The following is a 24404-nucleotide window of genomic DNA, read 5'->3' on the forward strand; positions in this document are numbered from 1 at the left end:
CAGGTACTGGTCGACACCCAGTAGATAGACACAACATTGCTGGAGTAACTCAGCGTCCCTGGAGAGAAGCCCTTCTTCAGTCAGGGGAGAGGGAGACGAGAGACATGGAAGGGTAAGAGGTGTAAAAACGGCAGATCAAAGGAGGGGGTTCACTGCTGATGCAGGACACCGCTCAGGGAAACGAAATTTCGGTCAGACCGAAAGGTCTGAATGACAAATAAATCCAATTCAATTCAATGCATGACCCGTAGGTTCTCAGTATCATCCTGATTGCAGCTTCTCCAACATAAGCAGTCTCTTATCAAAATCATTGAGCATGAAACAGGAAATTCTGCCCACAACGTTCACACACACCAGCAAGCACCCATCCGCATTGATCTTGTTTTCCTGCACATGCAAATCACTTAAATGCTGTTAGCATCTCTGCTTTCATCACCTGGTGGGTGAAAATAGTCCCTCTCAGATCCCCTAACCCTATATCTATATCCTCTATTTGTATTTATCTCAACTATGGGAAAGTGTCCTGAAGAATTAGCATTTCCTCAAGAAAACTTTGAGCGTAATCTTTGAATTTTTTTTCCGTCTCTTCTCATGATAGGACTCCGATTCTGTCATGAGAGTATGATGTTGAGCATGCAAACTACAAGGGTTGCCCAACTTAGTCAACCAAATTTATCTAACAACCCCAGAGCTGGGCCTAAAGGACATCACTAACAATGATTCGCTTGTCCTTCCAATGAATTTCATAATCATACTTTGTTAGCCAAGTTTGTTTTGCAACATACGAGGAATTTCATTTGCCATACAGTCATACCAATAAAAAGCAACATAACACACAAAATACATTTGCCTATACAATATCTCCAAATCACACAACTCCAGGAAAATACAGCGAGCAGTACTCTCCCAATGAACAGGGTCAAAGGGTCAACAGGTCATAGATCTATTAGTGAGGATCACAAATTGCATGCAATCATAGAGAAAAATGATTTTTTAGCATCCGCTAAATTTGAGATTGTCTTATAATTGCTTTGTAATCCAGTGGCTGGTGCTGCTATCTTCAATTGGCTTTTACACGCAATTTGCCTCCCAATCTGCCTTACAACTCCAGAGGTGCTCTTTGGGCACTGGGCAGAGGATTTTGATGACATGGATGCCCTCTGTGATCACTACATTCAGTCCCGAGTATGCTATTCTCTTCCCCACAGAGGGAGATTATGAAGTTTTGCATCTGGAATATATTCCCATAATCTAATTTATTCATCAGGAATGTTATTATTAATATATTCAAATCCTGCATCAGCATTTATCACAAGTTTACCAAAAAATATATTCCTGTATTTGGTATCCTATATTCATTATGAAATTCAATTATAAATATATTAATTTTCTGTGATAACCTTTGTCACATATCACAGGTTTACCAGAAAACGTCATGACAGTTGCAGCTAAAAGCATTCACGTCAAAGACCTAATCTTGGCTGAGGCGATCTTTGAATCACATCCTCTACAAGACTCCTACTGCCACACTATTCTTGATGAGGTCTCCTCAATTTTGTTGATGGAAACATACACTTTGCGCATAAATGTCGTTTTAAAACAAGCCCCTTACGGCATACTCCATATTTAAAGTATAAACGCTAAATGATGATGTAAAATCCTCAAGCACACCGTGACTGATACAGTTTTTAAAATGAGCATTTATCACCTTTAACAACAACTCTTTCAATCTTCTCGAGCCACCGATGATGTGCCAGATGACTGGAAGACAGGAAATGCGGTATGTTTCTTGAAGAAAGCCAGCTGGGATGTTAGATAATTACAGGCCACTGAGTCAAATGTAAAGGATAGAAGAATTATTCAAACATCCCGAGTGACAATTTGAATCTACATTTCAAAAGGCAGGGATTGATTTGAGATATTCAGCACAGATTTGTTGGAAGGAGATCCTGTTGATTTATTTAATTGAGGTTTTAATATTGGAAGTATCAAGAGAATGGCGTGGTATTTATGAACTTTAGTAAGGCCTTTGACAAGGTCGCGCATAGAAGGCTGGACCAACATATTAGACCCAATATAATACAATGTGCCAAATTGCACCCAAAATTTGTTTGTTAATGGGAGACAGAAGTTGATGAGGAAGCCTGTAACCACTGGTATATCACATGGATCAGCATTGGGACCACTGCTGTCTGTTATATACATTAACTATTTGGATGTGAATGTAGGAGATATGATTAGTAAGTTTGCTGATGACACAAAAAATTATGTTGTTGATAGCGAGAGATTTGCGTGTTGGACAGGGCAATGACAAATGATTTTTAATTCTGATCAGTGTGAGATCAATGCATTTTAGGGTGAGGGATGGGGGAAATTTAATAAGGGCACAATATATTCCATGAATGGTAGAGCTCCAAGGAGTTTTGAAGAACAAAATATGAGAGGTATCGATAGGGTCAGATCCTTTTTCCCAGGATGGGAATGTTCAACAATAGAGAACATCACAATGGAAAGAAGTTGAATTCAAAGGCAAGTTGTTACAAGCGGGCGCAAATCTCAATCAGAATAAACTTTCACCTTCAATGTACCACCGGAACCTATCGCACTCGTGTTATCGATCCTGCCTGATTTTCACATCTATCGATTTCCGGGAAAATGTAAAGTACTCCATGTTAATTGAGCTCGCCAATTTTACTATAACTAAATAAATGAATACATAGTGAGCAAAGGCACAAGCAATTGGTTAACGTTTATAAAGAAATATATACACCTAGAATCACACGCAGTAGGAATTATATGAATGAATACGTTTATTAGCCAAGTATGCACATACAAGGAATTTGCCTTGGTGCTCCGCCCGCATGTGACAACATGACATACAGTGACAGTTAAGGATGATACATAAAACATTAAACATTAATAATAAAACATTATTGATTAAACATTTGAATTAAATAAAATACCAGAGCAAAAGGAGGCTACAGATTTTTGGTTATTGAGTAGAGCTACTACTCGTGGAAAAAAAGCTGTTTTTATGTCTGGCTGTGGCAGCTTTGACAGTCCGGAGTCGTCTTCCAGAGGGAAGTGATTCAAAGAGTTTGTGGCCAGGGTGAGAGGGGTCAGAGATTATCTAGCCCGCTCGCTTCCTGGCCCTTGCAGTGTACAGTTCGTCAATGGAGGGAAGGTTGCAGCCAATAACCTTCTCAGCTGATCGGACGATTCGCTGCAACCTCCAGGTGTCGTGCTTGGTGGCTGAGCCAAAACCAGACCATGATGGAGAAGATGAGGACAGACGCTACGATGGCCCTATAAAATTGGACCATCGTTGCCTGTGGTAGATTATGCTTCCTCAGCTGCAGCAGGATGAACATCCTCTGTTGTGCCTTTTTGACTGTGGAGTCAATGGTAGCCCCCCCCCCCCCACTTAAGGTCCTTGGAGATAATGGTTCCCAGGAACTTAAAAGAATCCACAGATGTGACTGTGGTGTTGTTTTTGGTGAGTGGGGTGAGGGGAGGGGGGAGTTCTCCTAAAGTCTACAATCAACACCACTGTCTTAAGAGCATTGAGCTCCATTGAGCATATGAACCATGCAGAGGACAGCAGTGTAGGCCTAATTGGTTCTTCCGGTGCAGTTTATTTTCTACATAGAAATGATGCAAGAAAATGTAATGTCCGCAGAAATAAACGGTGTGGAAATTGGAAACGAAAACATATCGGGAGGCACAAAGAAACAGATGTATCACACGTGCGTCAAGAATGAATAAATAAACCAGATCTGGGTGCATCGGCATATAATTATATAAACACACGTGTCCAAAAACACGGTGGAATTTCAGACATTTTTTTCATTCCTAAAAATCAAAGGAGATCAACGGTCTACTGCTCGTTCCCAAACAGAGAAACTCTAAACATCAAATCCCTCCGGACATCATATCCCTTCATGGCTTCGCCCGCCTGTCAAACCTACTCTAGCTCCACAACGCAATATTTGTGTTGCAAATTTCACCTCTCGTGTATTTTACTCCTGGAAGGAAACCTACCTCCCCGAAACCCACCTCCGGTTTCAGCACCTGGCCGAGCAAACGTTGGGTATCGTCGAGGCGCACCCGTGAAGTTTCTTGGGTCATTTCACCCCTTTAAAACGGCCTTCAACGCATGTTAGAATACAGCGTTTTCCTCTTGAGATGGACATCTTATTAAGACTGGCAACCTTACAAAATGCTGGAGGAACTCTGCGGTCGGGCAGCATCTCTGAAGGGAATTGGATAGACGAGTTTTTGGGTCGCAACCCATCTTCAGACCCGTCTCTGCTCCGGGCTGGCGGCAGCCCAATGAGAGCGGGGTGCATTGCATTCCTTGGCTGGGGAACCGGAGCGCTGACGACCGCTTGTTGTTGACCAGTTGCCCCAAGCTCCAGGATACTCCCCCGAGACGAAATTCCCAAGAGGTGGAGACTGACCGTGTGGTGTCATCGTCCGGAACAGGGCGAGTGGGCGGTATATCCGCTCGGCAGTTCTTTATAAGGTGCCGCTCTGTAGCTCAGCAGCGTTGAACCAGCGCGATTAGGACTACACAGATGGATGCGGTGCTGAATTTCGCAGCCGAAGGCGGAGACGATTATTACCAGCTGCTAGGCTGTGATGAACTATCCACGGTGAGAAAGTTCCGCTCTAACAGACCTCCGCGTCACGTTATTTAATGGGGCCAAAGTCCTTCAGATGACCAGTGTGCCTCCTAGTGGGGATTGTTATGGTTAAGGCAGTGAACGAGACCGGCTGTATCCTAGTGTAGTCTCTCAGTACCTGCCAGTGAGCACCATAGCACGACCAATGCAGATACGTATGTATTTTAGAATCGGCTTCTAACTATCTCCGGTTAGTTTCATGTTACAGAAAGCCAATCCATATCTCAGTGGGTATGGGTAAACTTGCATCATAAATGTGGACCAGCAAACAAGAAGATGTTTCTCGACTTGAAACGTTACCTATCCATATAGGTTCTCATGAGTTTCTGTATGACCTGCTGTGTTACTCCAGCTCTTTGAGTCCTTTAGTGTATTAACCAACATCTGCTCCGCTCTATGATCTTTGATCTGCAGTTCTTTGTTTCAGTGTATTCTTAACTTTAGTTTGGGCTGTGAAGACACTGTCAAAGCCAGCATTTATTGCCCAACAATAATTATTTCAGAAACTGTTGGTTGGCCAACTTCTTGAATTGCTTAAATCATTTTGGTGAAGATACCTTCCACGGTCTTGTTGGTAAAGAATGCCTGGATTTAGACTTGCTGATAATGAAGGATTGTCAATATATTTCCAAATTGGGATCGTGTGTGACTTGGAAGGGACTCTGCAGGTGAATGTGTTTCCAAGCACCTGCTGCCCTTATCTTTCTTGGTTGTGGAGATCATAGATTAGGGCAATTGCGTTGGAACTGTCTGAGTAACTGCATTGCATTTTATAGCTGGTTGTGGAGCAAATGAATGTTTAGAGTGGTGGATGAGGTGTAATCACACAAGTTGCTTGGTGCTGAATGTTGTTGAGTTTCTTTGTTGGCGTTTCATTCATCTAGACAGGCGGGGTAGTATTTTCTCATGCCTCTGACTTGTGCTTTGTAGATTGTGGTAAGATCTTGTGGTTGTTAGGAGATCAGAATACTGAGCCATTGAACCAAGCCTGTAGTCACAGAATGTAGTTTCCTCATTCACGTGAAATCGTGGTCAATGGTGGTCCATTAAGACCCATTCAATTATAAAAATAACATCAAATAAAAATATGAGATCATTTGACTCTCTTGTTGGAAATGGGCATTGCTGGGCACATTTTTGGTGCATATGTTACTTGCCATTGACCAGCAGATGCTTGAGTGTTATTGAGGTCTTGCTGCATACTGGCATAGGTTGCTTCATTTGCTAAAGTGTTGTGATAAGAAGTGAACTTTGCACAATCTTCAGTGAATATCCCTACTTCTGCCAAAAGGTAGTAATTGATGACTGGGTTTGCAGCATGTATGATTAAACCATTATGAAGAATAAACTAACTCCACTTTGTCCTCAACAATCTACCTGTGGCAGATGCATCTGTCCTTAAAAGGGTTGGTAGAAGTGAACACTGCACAGTCCTTGTGAAGACAAACTTAAGTCTTCACACATGGACATTCTCTATCATGCTGAATGCCATTACAGACATGTTCAGTTGGATAGAATAGAGGGCAGCTCAAAGCTGTGCTTCATTAAAGCACCCTGGGCCAGTTCAGACACTAGTGGTATTACAAAGCATCTCATGATGATGCTTATTTAAGCCCCCTCACTTGTAGTACATGCTGTGCACTTGTTACTGTCAGCACTTACTAGGGCACGGCAACTGGCAACAGCCTAACTCATCCGTGCTGCCCAAGATTCCCCATCAAAGCTAGTGTTTGGTCCCTATCCCTCTAATCCTTTCCTATCCATGTACCTGTCCAAGTGTCTTTTAAATGGTGTTCTAGAACCTGCCTCCTCTGGCAGCGTTTCATTTACCTACCAGCTTTTGAGTGAAAGAGTTGCCCCTTAAATTACTATTAAATCTTAAAAGGAAGGAACTGCAGATGCTGGTTAATACAGGTGCTGGAGTAACTCAGCAGCATCTCTGGAGAACATGGATGGGTGATGTTTTGGGTCGAATCGGAAGAAGGTAGCAATTAACAAAAGATTTTTCGACATCACATTCTAAACCTGCAACCTTTACTGCCTTTGAGGATGAGGTCAGTGGTGAGTTTTAGAGATACAGCGTGGAAATAGGCCCTTAGGCCCACCGAGTCCACACTGGCCAATGATCCCTGCACATTAATGCTATCGTGCACACACTAAGGACAATTTTATACTTATACCAATCCAACTAACCTACAAAACTGTACGTCTTTGGAGTGTGGGAGGAAACTGAAGTTATTGGGGAAAACCCATGTGGTCACGGGGAAACATACAACCTCCGTACAGACAGCGCCCATAGCCGGGATCGAACCAGAGTGTCCGGCGCTGAAAGCAGTGTAAGGCAGGGACTCTACCACTACGCCACCGTGCTGCCCTTTGACAAAAAGGTACATGTCAAAAAGTTGCACAACATCCTGGCTTTGACAAATATCAATATCCATTTTTCCTTTTTCGATTTGACTGGCTGCTTTCACCTGACAAGCTGCAGTATTGTGAGAAGGCAGCTCGAACTATCTATTTGAATAATTGGGGATGTACAATAATACTGGGTTCGGCAATAATGTCCATAATCCAAGACTTTATTAAATTATATATTGAAATGTCACTGAAAAAAAATGTTCTCCTTCTGCCTCAATCGAAGCACCCTCTTGATGATATATGTTTGACTAATTCACTACAATAGAGTATGTTTTCCCCGGCAGCAGCTGAAGCTAAGACACTGGAGCAAAGTAATGAGGAAGGATTGAGACAAAGTCTAGCTAGGGGATTATCTGTGGAATTTATCATAATGTATTAGATCCTGTAGTGGTATTAACTAAATTGGTGTTGTGTGTTCCTGGGGTCTCAAACCCCAGGCACCAGCCAGGTATTACAATATACAATCTTTGCTTTAATTTGGCACTTTTAACGTTGCAGATTCCAATAAATTTGTGCTAAAGATGATGGTGTGTGGGAAGTGTGCATTGTGTTTTCAAACAGATTCAGGCAGAAATATTTAAATTTCTTTCTTTCTTCCTCTGTTATATTGCAATGAATCAGATCAGTGTCATTAAAATACAAATTAAAATCTTATTCTGAGAATGTGACGCAGTTCCCAATATTTACTGCTGTACCTGCAAAGGCCAAGTACTCACTGTTGCCTTGGAGCATGTAATTACATCAAGGAAAGCATACACTTCCCGAATACAAAAATAAAACTAACTAGAAGAAGAATAAATATGAAAAAGGAAATGTTGCCTGATAAGTTCAGCAATATTTTTCGGATGACATTGGTGACTTAATGTTTGGTTTCAGAGCTGAAGTTATGTAATAATGAATGTTTAAGAAGGAACTGCAGATGCTGGAAAATCAAAGGTAGACAAAAATGCTGGAGAAACTCAGCGGGTGAGGCAGCATCTATGGAGCGAAGGAAATAGTGTGAAGAAGGGTTTCGGCCGGAAACGTTGCCTATTTCCTTCGCTCCATAGATGCTGCCTCACCCGTTGAGTTTCTCCAGCATTTTTGGCTACATGTAATAATTAATGTTTGATTTGTTAGACAGAACAAATTGTGGCAGAATTTAAAGTCAAGGCTCTGACCTGCCATCCTGACAAACATCCACAGAATCCAAAAGCAGGTATGTTTTTTGTCTTAAAGTTAAAATATTCTCACTGAATGTCTGTAGGCCCTGGCAAAGCTGTAACAAAGTACTCAAGCTGTAACACATCACTCAAGCTCGGGGTTGGGGCGAATTGGTGAGCTGGGAACAGTCAAGGGTTTAGAGTTCAGAGATGTTCAGTTTCAAGGTAGGAGACCATAAGAATTGTTGTGGACCTAAAGTGTCTGTGTAGCGTTGATATGCTCACTATGAGCGCGCGGCTTTTGTCCAGATGTTCTGGTTTCCTCCTACTTCCCAGAGTTACGTGGGTTGTTGGATTAATTTCCCGTTATTCATTGAACAGGGTATAGAGGTGAGTGATAGAATCTGAGGTGTGGTGGGTGGGGGTTTGGGGGGTGGGGCTTAAGTATAATGTCATAAAAATGGATGAATGGAGTATTTATGACTTTAAACATATGATTCAGACCACTTTGTTCCCTCACCTGTTCCAGTTAAGTGTAAAATGGGTGGTTGATTATCAGTGTGGACTTGATGGACCAAGGTACCAGATTCCATGCTGTATCGCTGACTAGCAGAGTGGATAGAATTGAAGTGATTTATCTGATCCTTCAATCCATTTGATATGGTACCACACAAGTAATTGCTAAATTATTCTTAAACTTAGAACTACAGGGTAGGAAGCCATTTGGCCCATGGAGTCCCAGCTACTTAATAAGGTCGCAATCCATTGGTTTTACTTGGTCTCTTTCCTTATTTCCCTGTACCCCTGTAACCTGTTCTCGCAGCAACATGTCCATTAACTCTTTTTTGATTATTTTCTCCATTAACCTATTATGAGAGTTCATTTACAGTCAATTGTTAACTCAGCTGCATGTGTTTGTAATATGGGAGGAAGCTGGACAAAGCCTACGTTGTCATGGAGAGAGCATGCAAATTCCACACCGGCAACAGTCGATGTCAATTTTAGTATAGCATTGCTAAATTATATATTGGCTCACAGACATTTACAGCGTGGAATTGGGCCCTTTGGCCCACCATGTCCGTGCCAACCATTGGCCCACTGGGCTAGTCCCATTTACCTGCATTTAGCCCATTGCCCTCTAAACCCTTTCTATCCATATATCTGCCCAAATATCTTTTAAATGTCGTAATTGTACCCGCTTCTATCACTTCCTCTGGCAGATCATTCTAGATCCAACAACATGTCGGCCGTGACCTTTCTTCAGACTGATGGAGTAGGGAGAAACCTGGAAATGTGTGGTGAGGGTGGGCCAAAGCCTGGAAAGTGATAGGTGGATACAGATGAGGGGGGTGCATGGCAGATAGATTAAATGACAAAGACTAGAGGTGAAAAGGAGACAAAATTATGTCAGATTGGATAAGTGGAGTTTTTTGGAGCAGGTGAGGGAACAAAGTGGTCAGAATCGTATGTTTAAAGTCATAAAGGACATAGACAGAGTAATTAGAGAGTGTTTGTTCAAATTGGCAGAAGGGTTAACAACGAGAAAACATTGAATGAAGGTAAATTACAAAATGGAAAGCTTTTTATACATAGCAAGTGGTTAGCAGTAGAGATAAATTCAATTGCAGCACTCAAAAGGAATAAGTATATGAAGGAAATAATTTGCAGGGTTTATGGCAAGAAGATGGTGAAGTGGTACAGGGTCGTTCTTGGACCTGGTACTAACTAGACGGGCCAAATTGCTCCATTTTGTACTATAATCATTGTATAATTCTGTAGCAAGAAATGCTTGAAAAAATATAAAATGAGCATAGGCTAAATCTAGGTGCAAAGAACAGATGCTGATTTATCTTTGCGAAAAAGATACGAAATAAGCTGTTCAGACACCTGCATTAAGAGACACCAAAGATTGTCATCATGCACGTAGATCAATCTGTCCACAATCACAGATGCATGAGTCAGAACTTACTATATTGTCTGTTATTTTAAACTAAGGTACAATATTTCAAATTTTCCATTAATGCATTTTCTTTGTCTCCACCCCACAATAAACTTCAATAGGAAGGAAAATAGTCTAGATAAACAGCTTTTCATCAGCATTTAAGCTTTGTAGTGATAGATGACGCAGTGGTATATTTATTAAGCAAATATCTATCCAGCCAGTGATGCCATTCTACTGCCGCTGGTAATATATGTATTTCCATTTTGTTTTGTTAGCTTTGATAAAAACTTCGGGACTTGAATGATTTAATTCCTTTCACAGATATACATATTCATCCTGGAAGATAAAACAAGTTTATCCACTGGTATAATGGTGGTCAGATCAAAATAATGGCCAGGATCCTTTCTTCAGACATACGAGCTCCATTGGACTGAAACTTTCTTAGTTCATCAATTCTTGAAGATGTAAAGTGGTTGTAACTTTATTCAACTGAACATTTGATAAATCTACCTGCAACATGTGCAGCATCAATAATATTTCTAATTCATTCATTGCATTTGTAGGTATTTAGGTTTTTGAAATAATCACACGAGAGTCACTTCCAATATAGGTCCAAGCTCATGTTTTACCTGAATAGCTACAAATTTTGAAGTTATAAATATTCCAGCTGGGCAAAGAGTCAGCTGGTCATCATAGTTCTTAATTCTGAGGCTGCTCTGGCAGCACTCTGAGCTAAGCTTGGACAACAGAATTCAGAGCTTTCAATCCACTGTCATGGCATCTGCTGTGGTGAAAGGAGGTTGTGTGTTCTGCACCATGGTTGAGTACTCAAATGTTGATGTGGAATCAGTCACCTCTTGCATGTCCATGCTGTTAAGGACTAAGTGGACATTTTGTGCTGGAGATTTCCATCCTCCCGTTTACCGCGAGCAAGCTTTTACAGCCAATCCCTTTGAAATGTACAACATTTTGAACAAGGGTCTCGACCCAAAACTCACCCATTCCTTCTCTCCAGAGATGCTGCCTGTCCCGCTGAGTTACTCCAGCTTTTTGTGTCTAAAATTCTTAAAGGGCTTGACAGGGTAGATGCTGAGTGCTTTTTTTTCCATGTCTAGTGTCCAGAAGCAGGGTCGGTCACTAAATAAGGAGTCGGCCATTCAGGACAGAAGTGAGAAATTCCTTCATCCAAAGTGTAGCAATTTTTTTGGAATTCTCTACCCAAGAAGGATACGAGGGTCAGTCACTGACGCCACCGAGGATGTCAGGGTGACACATCCGGGACAGATTCACCATTTAGTTCTCCTTCACATTAAGATCATTTCCAATTAAATATCGTCCAGACATTTTGAAATTGTATTTGTAATTTCCAAGCCTGAAGCTTATGGAACCTAAAAATTATAAGTAGTACTAGTGAGTGGTATAGAGTAGAGTATTATCTTGGGGTATCCTGGAGTTTCAGGCTGTGGTATGATTAGGGGATTTGGAGGTGTGGAATGTCAGAGAGGGTCAGAAAGTCTATAATGGGTATGTTAGAGGATTGAAGGTAAACACAAAACGCTGGAGTAACTCAGCGGGACAGACAGCTGGTGAGAAGAAATGGGTGACGTTTCAGGTCAAGATACTTCTTCAGACTGATGTCAGGGGAGTGAGCGGTACAGAAATAAAATATAGTCGGAGACAGTAAGACTGGTCGGAGAACTGGGAAGGGGAGGGAGAGAAGGGTTACTTGAAGTTAGAAAAGTCAATGTTCATACCGCTGGGGTGTAAGCTACCCAAGCAAAATATGAAGGGCTGTTCCTCCAATTTGCACTGGGCCTCACTCCGACAATGGAGGAGGCCCAAGGTTTAGGGGATTGGGTGGGTTGGGGGTTTGATGTATTGGAATACTGGAGAGAGCAGGAGATTGTCAGAATAACTAATCAAGCTCTGTTTTATTTCTATAATCTAGTGGAGCAATTTCAGAAACTGCAGCAGGCTAAAGAAACCCTAACCAATGAAGAACGACGCACCCGCTATGACCACTGGTGTCGTAGTAAGATTGCAATTCCATTTCATCAGTGGGAGGCTCTAAGTGATGCTGTCAAAATGGTACGTCAATTCTGAGATAAAACACTCAACTTTCACTGCAGTTCGGATGCCCACTTGAAAAGGAAAAATTGTTTGGAACATAGAACAGCACTTGAACACGCTTTTCAACCCATGATGTTCATGCCAGCCTGATGCCAATTTAAACTAGCCTCCTCTGCCTGCACGTGATCCATATCGCTCCATTTGCTGCATATCCATATGCCTATCTAAAAGCCTCTTAAATTTCCCTATAGTATGTGCTGCCATCTCCAACCTTTGCAGAGGGTTCTAGGCATCCACCAGTCTCTTTCTGTAAAAATAAATGCCCCGCACATCTCTAAACTTTGCCCATCTCACCTTAAAGCATTTTCCACACTGGGAAATTTCCACACTGGGAAAAGGTTCTGACTGTCTACCCTATCTATGCCTCTCAATGTTATCATCTCCCCTCAACCTCCAATGCTTCAGAGGAAACTATCCATGTTAGCCAAATCTCTTCTTATTGCTAAGACCTTCTAATCCAGGCAGCATTCTGGTAAACATTTTCTGCACCCTCTCCAAAGCCTCCACAACCTTTCTTAATGGTGCAAGATTTTACAAGATATGCAGAATTGCACGCAACGTTCCAAATGTGGCCTAACCATGCAATTATTTGCCAAAAGCACCAGCTAACATGGGCACACAACTAAAGGATAGCAGAAATGTTTTCTAGCTATTGTTCCCATCTAGATAATTGACAGGAAGACCCTGGAAATGTTTATCAGCTTTTGTGTGGCGTGGTGGAACATTGTAAAGCCTGGCAAAGAATGGATACAACTAAGAGAGACATCTACAAGCTTTTTCATGTTGATCACCTGTAAAAAGAAAGTGACCACATCTCTGTGTGAAGTTGAGCGATGTTGCAGTTTTTGTCTTTTAGGAGTTCAGCATATTTAATGTGGTGCACATTGTGACTGCAAACGTTTGGGGAGAAATTGGCATTTTGGCCTTAACCCATTGCCTACACCACTCCTGTAGAGTGTTAAAATCTGTTTTTCCAAAGTAACATGGAGCCTCTCTTGATAGGAGCCCTGAATGGGGGGAAAAAAATGCTTTGTGGTCTTTGATGTCAAATCAAAGAACTTTTAAACTTGAGGATCAATCATTTTTGAATGCTACTTCACCAGCTCGTACATACCTACATTTCATCTTACTGTGTGAGTGAGTTATTTTAATCATCTAATGCAGCCACAGATCAATTACACTGAATATATTTTCACGGGAAAGTTGTAAGATCAGAGCTTGTGATGGTAATTGGGAATGTAGAACAAAATGCATACAAAATGGCCTCTGCTCTTTTGAACTAGTCAAGAACATTAGATTTTTCATGAATGACGCCCTGATTTACGGCTGGCTGCCAGGGTTGTAACATCACCTGATGTGCAGAACAACGGAAGCTATAGTGCTGCAATGGGATGACTGAATATATTGCAAATGGAAAATCATGAACCCTTTTGCTGGCTAATATGAAAATATACAAGCTCCTCTCTCTAGCATGGATGGCCATACTTCTGTCAATATGCAGACTGCCACCACATATTTAAACATACAATGTAAAACACTTGTGATGAAGAAGTAGCCTGCATCATATGCAGATTATTATATTCAAAGATATCCTCAAGATGTTGTATCTCAATACCCCAAGGAGTGTATTTAAAATAAATACATGGTGAATTTGTAATCTCAAATCACCTGCTTCTCATTGAATGGTAGGTTAGTGACAATGAGAATAACTATCTTCAGCTTCAGACTACTTTGCCATTGAAATCATGGGCAGAAGTAAACACCATGCTATATTGACATTTGGGGTGGGTGCCTTGGAGGTTTCAATGGATCTGCATCAGGTGAATTTAATAATTACCAGTGCTAATATTGTGGAGTTACAGGTGGAGTTCTGTGTCCAGTTGGCTCTGCACAAGAGGTTTTGAAAGGTCCCTAACAGGTGAGTTCCTTAACAGGTCCCGTCCTTAATTAATGAGTCCTGTATGATGGGGTTTCCTTCACTGGCGGGTTCTACATACAAATTGTTAAAGGTACTATCACACAGATACATATACCACACATTGCCAGGTCAAAACATATCAACTGAAGTGTATGTGTCTTTGGTAGTAGTCAATAAATAGTAAATATTTTCAAACAATATCTTGCATCTTGCAGACAATGCACTGGGCAGTAAGAAGTAAGAAAGAGCCAATGCTGGAAGCACCTGCTGCGGATCCTGATGATTTTACCAAGAAGCAGGAAGAAAGAGAGTCTGCAAAAGAAGGGAATGATGGCTCAAGTGCCCACATGCACCAAGCTGACAGGGATGGAGTTGGAATAAAAGAAACAAGAGCAACAAATGATGGTCAGCATTCTGCAGAAAATCCCATCTCTCCACGTAAGCACAGAAAATATAATTTTAGAAAGTAATCAAGTTGAAGATTCAGTCAATGATAAATGATCATGAATTGGAGAAGTAACCAAAGTCAAGATGTGTTTATTCTCATATGCACAAGGACAGAGGTATAAGGACGAAGAAAATCCTGCTTGCAGCAGCATCATGGGCACATAGACCATGTCTATAGATTCACCATATCTATTCCCCTCATAACCTTATACACCACTATAAGATCACCCCTCATCCTCCTGTGCTCCAAGGAATAAAGTCCCAACCTGCTCAACCTCTCTTTATAGCTCAGGCCTTCGATTCCTGGCAACATCCTCATAAATCTTCACTGCACCCTTTCCAACTTAACAACATCTCTCCTAAAACAGGGTGACCAAAACTGGACACAATACTCCAAACGTGGCCTCGCCAATGTCATGCACAACTGTAACATAACCTCCTAACTTCTATATTCAATGCACTGACTGATGATGGCCAATGTGCCAAAAACTTTCTTGACGACCATATCTATCTGAAATGCCACTTTCAAGAAATTATGTTTGTGTACTCCCAGATCCATCTGCTCTGCAACTCTCCCTGGGTTCTTACCATTCACTATGAAGGTCCTTCCCTGGTTTGAATTCCCAAAATGCAACACCTTGCACATATCTGTATTAAACTCCATTAAACATTCCTCGGCCCATTTGCCCAACTGATCAAGATCCTGCTGCAATTTTTGATAACCATCTTCTCTATCTACGATGGCACGCATTTAAGTTTCATCTGCAAACTTACTAACCATGCCTTCTACATTCTCATCCAAATCGTTGATATAGATGACAAACAGCAAAGGGCCAAGCTCTAATCTTTGAGGCACACCATAGTCACAGGCTTCCAGCCTGAAAAATGGCCTTCCACAATCATCCTCTGTCTCCTTCCATGAACCCAATTCACTACCCTTTTGGCTAGCTCTCCCTGTCCCATGCAATCTTACCTTCCTGAACAGCCTACCATGCAGAACCTTGTCGAATGCCTTGCTGGTCTGTATAGACAATGTCTATGGCTTTGCCCTCATCAACTTTTTGAGTTACTTTTTCAAAAAACTCAATCTGAATCCTGACAGGATCACCCAGGTAAAAAACCATGCTGATTATCCCTAATTGGCACGTCTATCCAAATACATTTATATCTTATCCCTCAGAATACTCATTAGTAACTTGCCTACCGCAGACATTAGACTCGCTCGTCTATAATTCCCAGGTTTTTCCCTCTACTGGTGTAGATCACTAATTCTTGCTGGAGTCACATATATCAACCACTCTTATTATCTGAAGATATTTTAGGCACTTAATATACAAGACTGAGGATATGGTCCTATTGCAGGCAGGTGGATTTGATGTAGATGAGCAAAGTGGTTAGAAACATAGAAAATAGGTGCAGGAGTAGAGAATTCCAGAGATTCACCACTCTCTGTGTGAAAAATGTTTTCCTCATCTCGGTCCTAAAAGATTTCCCCCTTATCCTTAAACTGTGACCCCTTGTTCTGGACTTCCCCAACATCGGGAACAATCTTCCTGCATCTAGCCTGTCCAACCCCTTAAGAATTTTGTACGTTTCTATAAGATCCCCCCTCAATCTTCTAAATTCTAGCGAGTACAAACCGAGTCTATCCAGTCTTTCTTCATATGAAAGTCCTGACATCCCAGGAATCAGTCTGGTGAACCTTCTCTGTACTGGTTGGAATGGGTGTGAAAGATTGAAGAGCCTCTTTCTGTGTATTGTACAGCTCTATGATTCTGACTTGCTCAAATTCTTTCTTCCTTCAGGGAGTATCAACTTGGATGACTGCCATTACCATTTCCGCTGGTCGGCAGACTCACCCTCAGAATTGCTAAGGAAATTCAGGAACTATGAAATTTGATGCAGGCTTGTCAGGGATTCTCAATTTTACTCGGATGTCTCTTGCCAGATCAGTTTGTTCTTTGTACGTTGAATGTCCAGTGGAAAGCTTTATTTGTGATATATTGTGTATTTCCTTAACTCAAGAGAAGGTTAGAGATGTTACTGCTATTTCCTCTTGTACCTGTAATTAAATGTTCACTGTTCAGATTACTAATTTGTGTTGGTGTAATGTTACTGTTGCTGATGATGCAACTTGTACCAGATGTAACCTTAACTGTTTTGAGTCTTATTGTATTGTGTTTCATTGAGATTATTACGTTTTATTCTCCAATTTCTGTATTTATGTAATTTGTTTCTACAAATTGTTGCTTGAAGGCATTGCTTGCTTGATTCAACCATTGCATAAAATCTTTTAATGATATTGTTGTGTTCATCCACCACTGCCTCCAGCCATCCAACCATTTGAAGTCTGGAACTCCCTCTATAAATCTCCTTTTTAAAGCCCCATTTTTAAAATGCTATTTGAAAGTCTTGCAACCAGCCATTTGTTCACCTGTTCTAACGTCTCCTTTTGGAGGAGGAATGGTGGTGTGTTATGTAGGTTCAGAATTTCTGCCAGTAAGTTTGGGGCATGAAGTGGTTCCAGTTCTGGAAGTCAAGTGGGGGAATGTGAACCGAGAGGGCACTGGGTGCCCCTCAACATCCAGTGGTTGCAGTCTCTGAGCTGTTGGGAAGAGGAGGGGAACTGTGTGATTCTAACCAGAGCAGCGTGTTTGTAAGTGGTTGGTCTGATGGGAGAGACAACGCCATATATTTCACCAACCACAGTTCTTCGTGCTTGGGGAAAACAAATGAGCCAGGATTAAAACTACACAAATAGGTTAGATCCGATGCCAGCTTCTAAAAAATAATTAATTGGTCATCACGTTTTCTATAAATATAGATTGGCTATGGTTTAGTAGAAACAGAACTACAGATGCTGGTTTATATCTAAGATAGACACAAAGTGCTGGAATAACTTAGTGGGTTTCAGATGTTTCAGGTGGCGTCCCTGAAAGTAGGAGGGGCGGAGGTGGGAGGAGAGCTGGATCAATCAGGGCCGACCACAACTGACCTCAGGAGGGAAGGGGAGTGTAAATAGAAGTTACTTAAAATTAGAGAGTTCAACGTTCATACTACTGGATTGTAAGCTACAAAATATGAGGTGCTGCACCTCCAATTTGCCTGTGGAAGCGGAGACCCAGGACAGAAAGATCAGTATGTGAATAGGAAGGGGTTGCAATGATTGGCAACCAGGAGATCCCATCGGACTAGGGGGACTGAGCGCAACTGTTAGGCAAAATGGTTGCCGAGTCTGTGTTTGGTTCTTTCTGCATATGGTTATGGGTTGGTTTTAAATTTGTAACATCTCTATAATCCCAAACCAACACTTTTAAAATCCATTCCTTTATCTGATCTCAGCTTTTGTCAGACAATGTCTAATGAGCCTCCTTTAAGTACAAATAAGAGGTATTGCAGATCTTTTCCAGTTAACAAACATCTACTTAAGGAAGGTACACAAAAAAAAAAAAAAAGCTGGAGAAACTCAGCGGGTGCAGCAGCATCTATGGAGCGAAGGAAATGGGCAACGTTTCGGGCCAAAACCCTTCTTCAGACTGAGGAATCTACTTAAGGAATCTTTGCTATAAAAAAAGATTTCATTTATTTTCCATTTGATGACTAGACTGAGAGAAGCGTATTTAATTTCCTGTACTTTATGAATATGTTGTTCACTGCAGCTAGTTTTGTCAAAACAGTTATTAAAAATTGTAATAGATGTTGACTCACTAGAATCTAGTGTTGATCTATAATGTATCTCTCCAGTGGCCATGGTGATAGAATAATGTATGTAATTAATTCTGGTGTATAGAAATATTTGCATAACAATTTCTTTTAAAAAAAAGAAAATTTGAAAATTTGTCGAGTTATCACCCACCTCATTTGTATTTAGAGCTATGAATGTGATGACTGGCTCAAATGAAGATCCTGGTAGGACAATTAGATTCAATGGCAAGAAGTGCTCGAGTAATTTAGTGGGTCAGGCAACATCTCTGAAGAAGATGGATAGGTGGCGTTTTGGGTCAAGACCAGCAATTCCCATATACGCACCGTTCTACACACTATCTTCTGAATTTTGTAGTCGGCAATTTAGGACAATTTAACATTTTTATCAAGCCAATTAACATACAAACCTGTACGTCTTTGGAGTGTGGGCAGAAACCGGAGCACCCGGGGAAAACCCACGTGGTCACGGGGAGAACATACAAACTCCGTACAGATAGAATGGGCAATAGATACTGGCCTCTGCCATCAACACCCAGATCCTAAAAAGTAAATTGAAAAGAAAAACTGCCATGTTTCTTAATTTAAACTCTAAAATAGGAAAAAGCATACTTGATTTGTCTGAGTGCTAGGGTTTTCAATAGGTACAAACATTGGGCCAGAAGCCTGAATGTGAAACGAGCACCACACCCCTGCATTCAGCAAGAAAGTCAAGACCCAACACCCACTCATCACTCATGCATGCAAGAGGCGCCAGGTTTTGGTGCCGTTTTCAAAATCCGGTCAGTCCATGCTCTAGTACTTATGAGCTGTGTCTGATCCAGGCAAGCCCCAGGCTGCTGCGGGCCTCCAGCAATTGCCTTCCTTGGACACAACGTCTCACTGCATCCCTCAGCATGCGTATGGAACTCACTGTCTTGGGCACGGGAGAGGCAGACAGTTTCTTCAATGCCACTTTTTAATAAATCGGCATTGAAAATCGATGACATCTATTCATGCTCCTTGTCAGAGGAGAAAGGTTTTGTGTTCTGAGAGTTGCTTATGAGGTAGAACGATTAGTTTAAGTTAGTTATACAGCGCAAAAATAGGCCCTTTGGCCCACCGAGTTCGCACCAACCAGCAATCCCAGCGCACTAACACTATTCTACACACTAGGATCAATTTACAATTATACCGAGCCAATTAACCTAAAGACCCATACATCTTTGGAGTGTGTAAGGAAACCGGTGCACCCAGAGAAAACCCACGCAGGTCATGGGGAGAATGTACAAACTTCGTACAGACAAGCATACCCATGGTCAGGTTCGAACCTGGTCTCTGGCGGTGTAAGGCAGCAACTCTACCACAGTGCCACCCTATTGAATGGGGATCCCTTTTCTATGAGGGAAGTGTTGATAACTAAAATTGAGCCAGTTTCAGTAGCTTTACAGGATTATGTTGCTCCTCTGCTCTCTTCATGCATGTTATCTTGCAAACAGCATCCTTTCAGCAGGTGGAAAGATCTAGAATCTTGAGCAACATTTTCTTATCTGAAAGTGAAACATTAAAAGTAAAGCAAAATAAATATTCTGTCGCCGACTTCGTGGCATAGCACCAAGTGTATGCTGCTTCAGAGATTACATTTTGTAAAACAATTTTAAAAAATGGAAACTACACATTTCTTGCTGAATCCTCCCAGTGGAACCAGAGATATACAAGCTGCTGCAATTAACCTTTACATAACTTTAATGAATTATAAACTGCTACAATTAACCTGCACTAAGCCCAGACATTTACAAGGAGCCATTTAAAGCACTTCCTTGTCAATTGCATCTGAGCAATGTCTTTAAAGGAGACTAAGCCACAACTTAGACACCATTTTTGCAGTACCAACCATGCTCTCAATTATAGATAATTTGAACAACACATACAGTGCCCTCCATAATGTTTGGGACAAATACCCGTCATTTATTTATTTGCCTCTGTACTCCACAATTTGAGATTTGTAATAGAAAAAAATACATGTGGTTAAAGTGCACATTGTCAGATTTTAATAAAGGCTGATTTTATACATTTTGGGTTTCGCCATGTAGAAATTACAGCAGTGTTTATACATTGTCCCCCCATTTCAAGGCACCATAATGTTTGCGACACATGGCTTCACAGGTGTTTGTAATTGCTCAGCTGGGTTTAATTGCCTCCTTAATGCAGGTATAAGAGAGCGCTCAGCACCAAGTCTTTCCTCCAGTCTTTCCATCATCTTTGGAAACTTTCATTGCTGTAGCTATAGGATCTTTGGTCAAGAAGGCAGAGGAACAGTTATAGGGCTGTTTCGAGTTTCATTGGGCCATAGTCTGAAGAAGGGTTTCGGCCCGAAACGTCGCCTATTTCCGTCGCTCCATAGATGCTGCTGCACCCGCTGAGTTTCCCCAGCAATTTTGTGTACCTTCCATGAATTCATTAGCGGACCTGAATAAACATGCCACAGTCATCACCGACTCGATTATGAATTGAATGTGTATTCACAAAGACATTCAGAATCTTCCCCAATCAGTGCCTGGAAATTCATTATCTGCTGAAAAATAGAAATGTGGTGTTTGGGACTGGCAATCCAGATTCATACAAGAAGTTCACGATTGCATGAAGGCCAACGCAAATGCGAAGAGACGATTCTGGCCTAAGCTGGAGTCACAGTCTGAGCCTCAACAGCTGTGGCAAGAAGTGCACAGTATCACCTCCTACAAGTGAATCCGGGTAACATAACTGGCAACGAACCATCACTTCCATAGGAGCTCAATGCCTTTCATTCACGCTTTGAAAGACAGAACCTACCCGAGTCCCTACAGCCCCTGAGAACCCCTGTGGTTTCAGTCTCTGAGGCCGATGTCAGAGCACCCTTCAAGAGGGTGAATCCACGCAAGGCACAAAATGCTGGAGCAACTCAGCGAATCAGGCAGCATCTCTGGAGAGAAGGAATGGGTGACGTTTTGGATCGAGACCTTTCTTCAGACTGGAACATCACCCATTCCTTCTCTCCAGAGAGGCTGCCTGACACGCCGAGTTACTCCAGCATGTTGTGTCTACCTTTGATTTGTGTCTACCTTTGATTTAAACCAGCTGGAGTATTCAAACTCTGGCTTTCGTAGTCTGAGGTTCTCACCTGCTTCAAAAAAATGGGCCAGTAGTACTTACTATGTGTCTATCTTTAGTTTAAGCCAGCATCTAAAGTTATTTCCTATACTAAAGATATGTAACTGGCTGGAGTATTCAAACTCTGGCGTTTGTAGTCAGAGGTTCTCATCTGCTTCAAAAAAAGGTCCAGTACTATGCGATTCTTTAGTATAAACGAGCATCTGCAGTTCTTGGTTTCTACCGAATATGTAATGATGTTGGAGGTGTGAAGGGCGTATCCGTCCGGATATGAAGATGAATACATAGTCAAATTATGTATTTACGGCAGTGGGAACGAATTTGCTACTTGCATTTTAAATCTGAAAATGTTGTCGAATTAGGAAAAATTGAAGACCGCAGCGAGCAGGGTTCGAACCTGCGCGGGGAGACCCCATTGGATTTCAAGTCCAACGCCTTAACCACTCGGCCATCGCTGCCGTGGAAAATACGTGGCAGATCAGCGCTCTTCACAACTCCGCCCGCTTCCGTAACCAGCCAGTTAGACCGTGTTGTCCGGGCGCGGCCCTGCTCCAGCTAGAGTGCGCCGCCTGGCAGCCAAGCAGCAGACACACACAGCGGGACAGGCAGCATCAAAGATCCTATAGCGGAGCGCTCCGCTATAAGATCTTTGGGCAGCATCAAAGATCCTATAGCGGAGCGCTCCGCTATAAGATCTTTGGGCAGCATCTCTGGAGAGAAGGAATGTTCTGGAAGGAACTGCAGGTGCTGGTTTGCGCCGGAGAGATAGCCACAAAATGCCGGAGTAACTCGGGCTCTGCAGCTACTGCCTGTTACACCTGACTCCTGCATTTAAAACGGCGCGGGGTGAACGGCTGCTCACCTTCGCCAGTTGTCAACAGTTCGCCTCTAACAAGTTTAAAAATCTAATTCCAAAGTTTTATAAACAACAGCAAGTGATGAGTCGTGTGCAGTAACAAGGTCTGAAGGAGGGTCCCGACCCGGAGTGTCATCTATCCATGGATTCCAGTGCGTGGACTAATGATTTTCGTTGTAAAAAACACACACACATGTTGGAGTAACGCAGTGGGACAGGCAGGCAGACAGGCAGGCAGCATCTGGGGAGGGAGTGTTCAGGCGATATCTCGCTATGGGGGCCCACTCCATTGACTCAATTTATCTCTAATGATAGACATAAAATGCCGGGCCAGGCAACATCTGTGGAGAGAGTGGATAGGTGGTTTCAGGCCGGGAGGCTTTAATTATCATCGTTTGCTGTCGTCGTTTCCCTTCCAGTTATTTTGGATAAATATATTGTACTAATTGAGGTTTTAGATCCCTTGGCTGAACGGTAGGGTTTGAAATGTCAAAAGCTTGTGATTAACTTCAGTCTTCTAACTGTTTGGATCAATAACTTTCACCTGATTATCAGTACTGAAGATATTTAAATGATAAAGACAATAGACAATAGGTGCAGGAGTAGACCATTTGGCCCATCGAGCCAGCACCGCCATTCAACGTGATCATGGCTGATCATCCCCAATCAGTACCCCATTCCTGCCTTCTACCCATATCCCCCTGACTCCACTATTTTTTAAGAGCCCTATCTAGCTCTCTCTTAAAAGAATCCAGAGAACCTGCCTCCATCGCCCTCTGAGGCAGAGAATTCCACAGACAGGTGACACTTTTTTTAATGTACATGTTTTAACGTCAAGGATTTGAAACATAGACTGCACTGCCGGCCCATCATGCCTGTACTGCCTCTTTGGAAAAACAGCCAGTGTATGCAGAGTGTAGAAAGGAACTGCAGATGCTGGTTTACACCGAAGATAGACACAAAATGCTGCAGTAACTCAGCGGGACAGGCAACATCTCTATTGAGAAGAAATGGGCGACGATTCAGGTCTGACTCTTCTTCTTATCGAGTCCACACACAAGATTAGAAGTTGTTCAGCCAGAGCTGAACACACTTCTCGGCATCTACACAATGGTGTCTGTCTTGCGCTTCTTGTGCGTGGTGGTGGAAAGATTGGTTGAAACAGGGCCGCGACGTGAACGCTCTTTCCTTGGTCTGACTAAGAGTCAGTCTGACTGACACGATAGTGGGATTTTTTTTCTTCATGTATTAACTACTTGTGCCTCCATTTCTCCATGCATACATTGCTAAGAATGCTAGTGTAACATTTTCCAATTCGGATGAAGTTCATGTAATGTTATTGAATAATCCATGCAAGGGAAATTGCAGCACAAAGAAGGAATTCAGCTTTTTCTTTCCTGCACTTCCCAACACTTACCCGTACACTCTGTGACCCCCCAAGTCACAAGCAAATCCTTAAATATTATGAAGATTTCTGCCAGATGCACACTTCCAATCATGAGCTCCAGAACCCCAAATCCCCACGATGGTCAAAATCAATGTTCACATCTCCTTCTCAACATTAGCTTCATTCTCTGCCCCTAGTTGCAGCTCACTAAAAGGAAATATATTATTTCTATTCACTCTGTTTCAGGCTCTTAATTAAATTGTTAGTCTTTTTATTTTTAGAGTTCACCTGTCTGGTCCATGTTTTTCATAGGACTTTTAAAAGAGACTAGCTAATTATTAAGGCCACACAGTTAACAAGCTGAGGTAATTGCAGTTCGACAAGCTGAAAGCAGTTGCATAAGTGGGACTTTTAAAAGAGGCCAACCAATTACTGAGGCCCGACAATTAACGAGCTGGGCTGACTTTTAGTTGGACAAGCTGAATGCAGTGGGCATCATTGAATGTCTGCTCCTTTAAGGGTGGATAAAAGGAAGGTAGATACAAGCGGAGTGGTCATGTTGAGGCTCTGGAAAGAAAGTGTGAGACTTTGGTGTAAAGTGTGACACTGATATAAGGTACAGTCTGTGTTTTTGTTCTTCTCTAAACC

General features: G+C 42.0%; 1 protein-coding gene and 1 non-coding gene across 2 annotated transcripts; one reads left to right on the plus strand and one right to left on the minus strand.

The window, feature by feature from the left end:
• Positions 1–4469: 4469 nt before the first annotated feature.
• dnajc12 (DnaJ heat shock protein family (Hsp40) member C12) lies at positions 4470–18379 on the plus strand. Its single transcript, XM_033034267.1, has 5 exons — positions 4470–4655; positions 8223–8301; positions 12136–12275; positions 14451–14673; positions 16488–18379. The coding sequence occupies exons 1-5, from the start codon at positions 4578–4580 to the stop codon at positions 16580–16582; spliced, it is 615 nt and encodes a 204-aa protein (XP_032890158.1). The 5' UTR covers positions 4470–4577; the 3' UTR covers positions 16583–18379.
• A 3510-nt stretch (positions 18380–21889) lies between these two features.
• On the minus strand, positions 21890–21971 carry trnas-uga. The gene has a single exon. It is a non-coding gene; the product is annotated as a tRNA-Ser (tRNA).
• Between the last annotated feature and the right edge of the window lie 2433 nt (positions 21972–24404).

This window comes from Amblyraja radiata, chromosome 15, assembly GCF_010909765.2.
Source record: "Amblyraja radiata isolate CabotCenter1 chromosome 15, sAmbRad1.1.pri, whole genome shotgun sequence".
Taxonomy (NCBI): Eukaryota; Metazoa; Chordata; class Chondrichthyes; order Rajiformes; family Rajidae; genus Amblyraja; species Amblyraja radiata.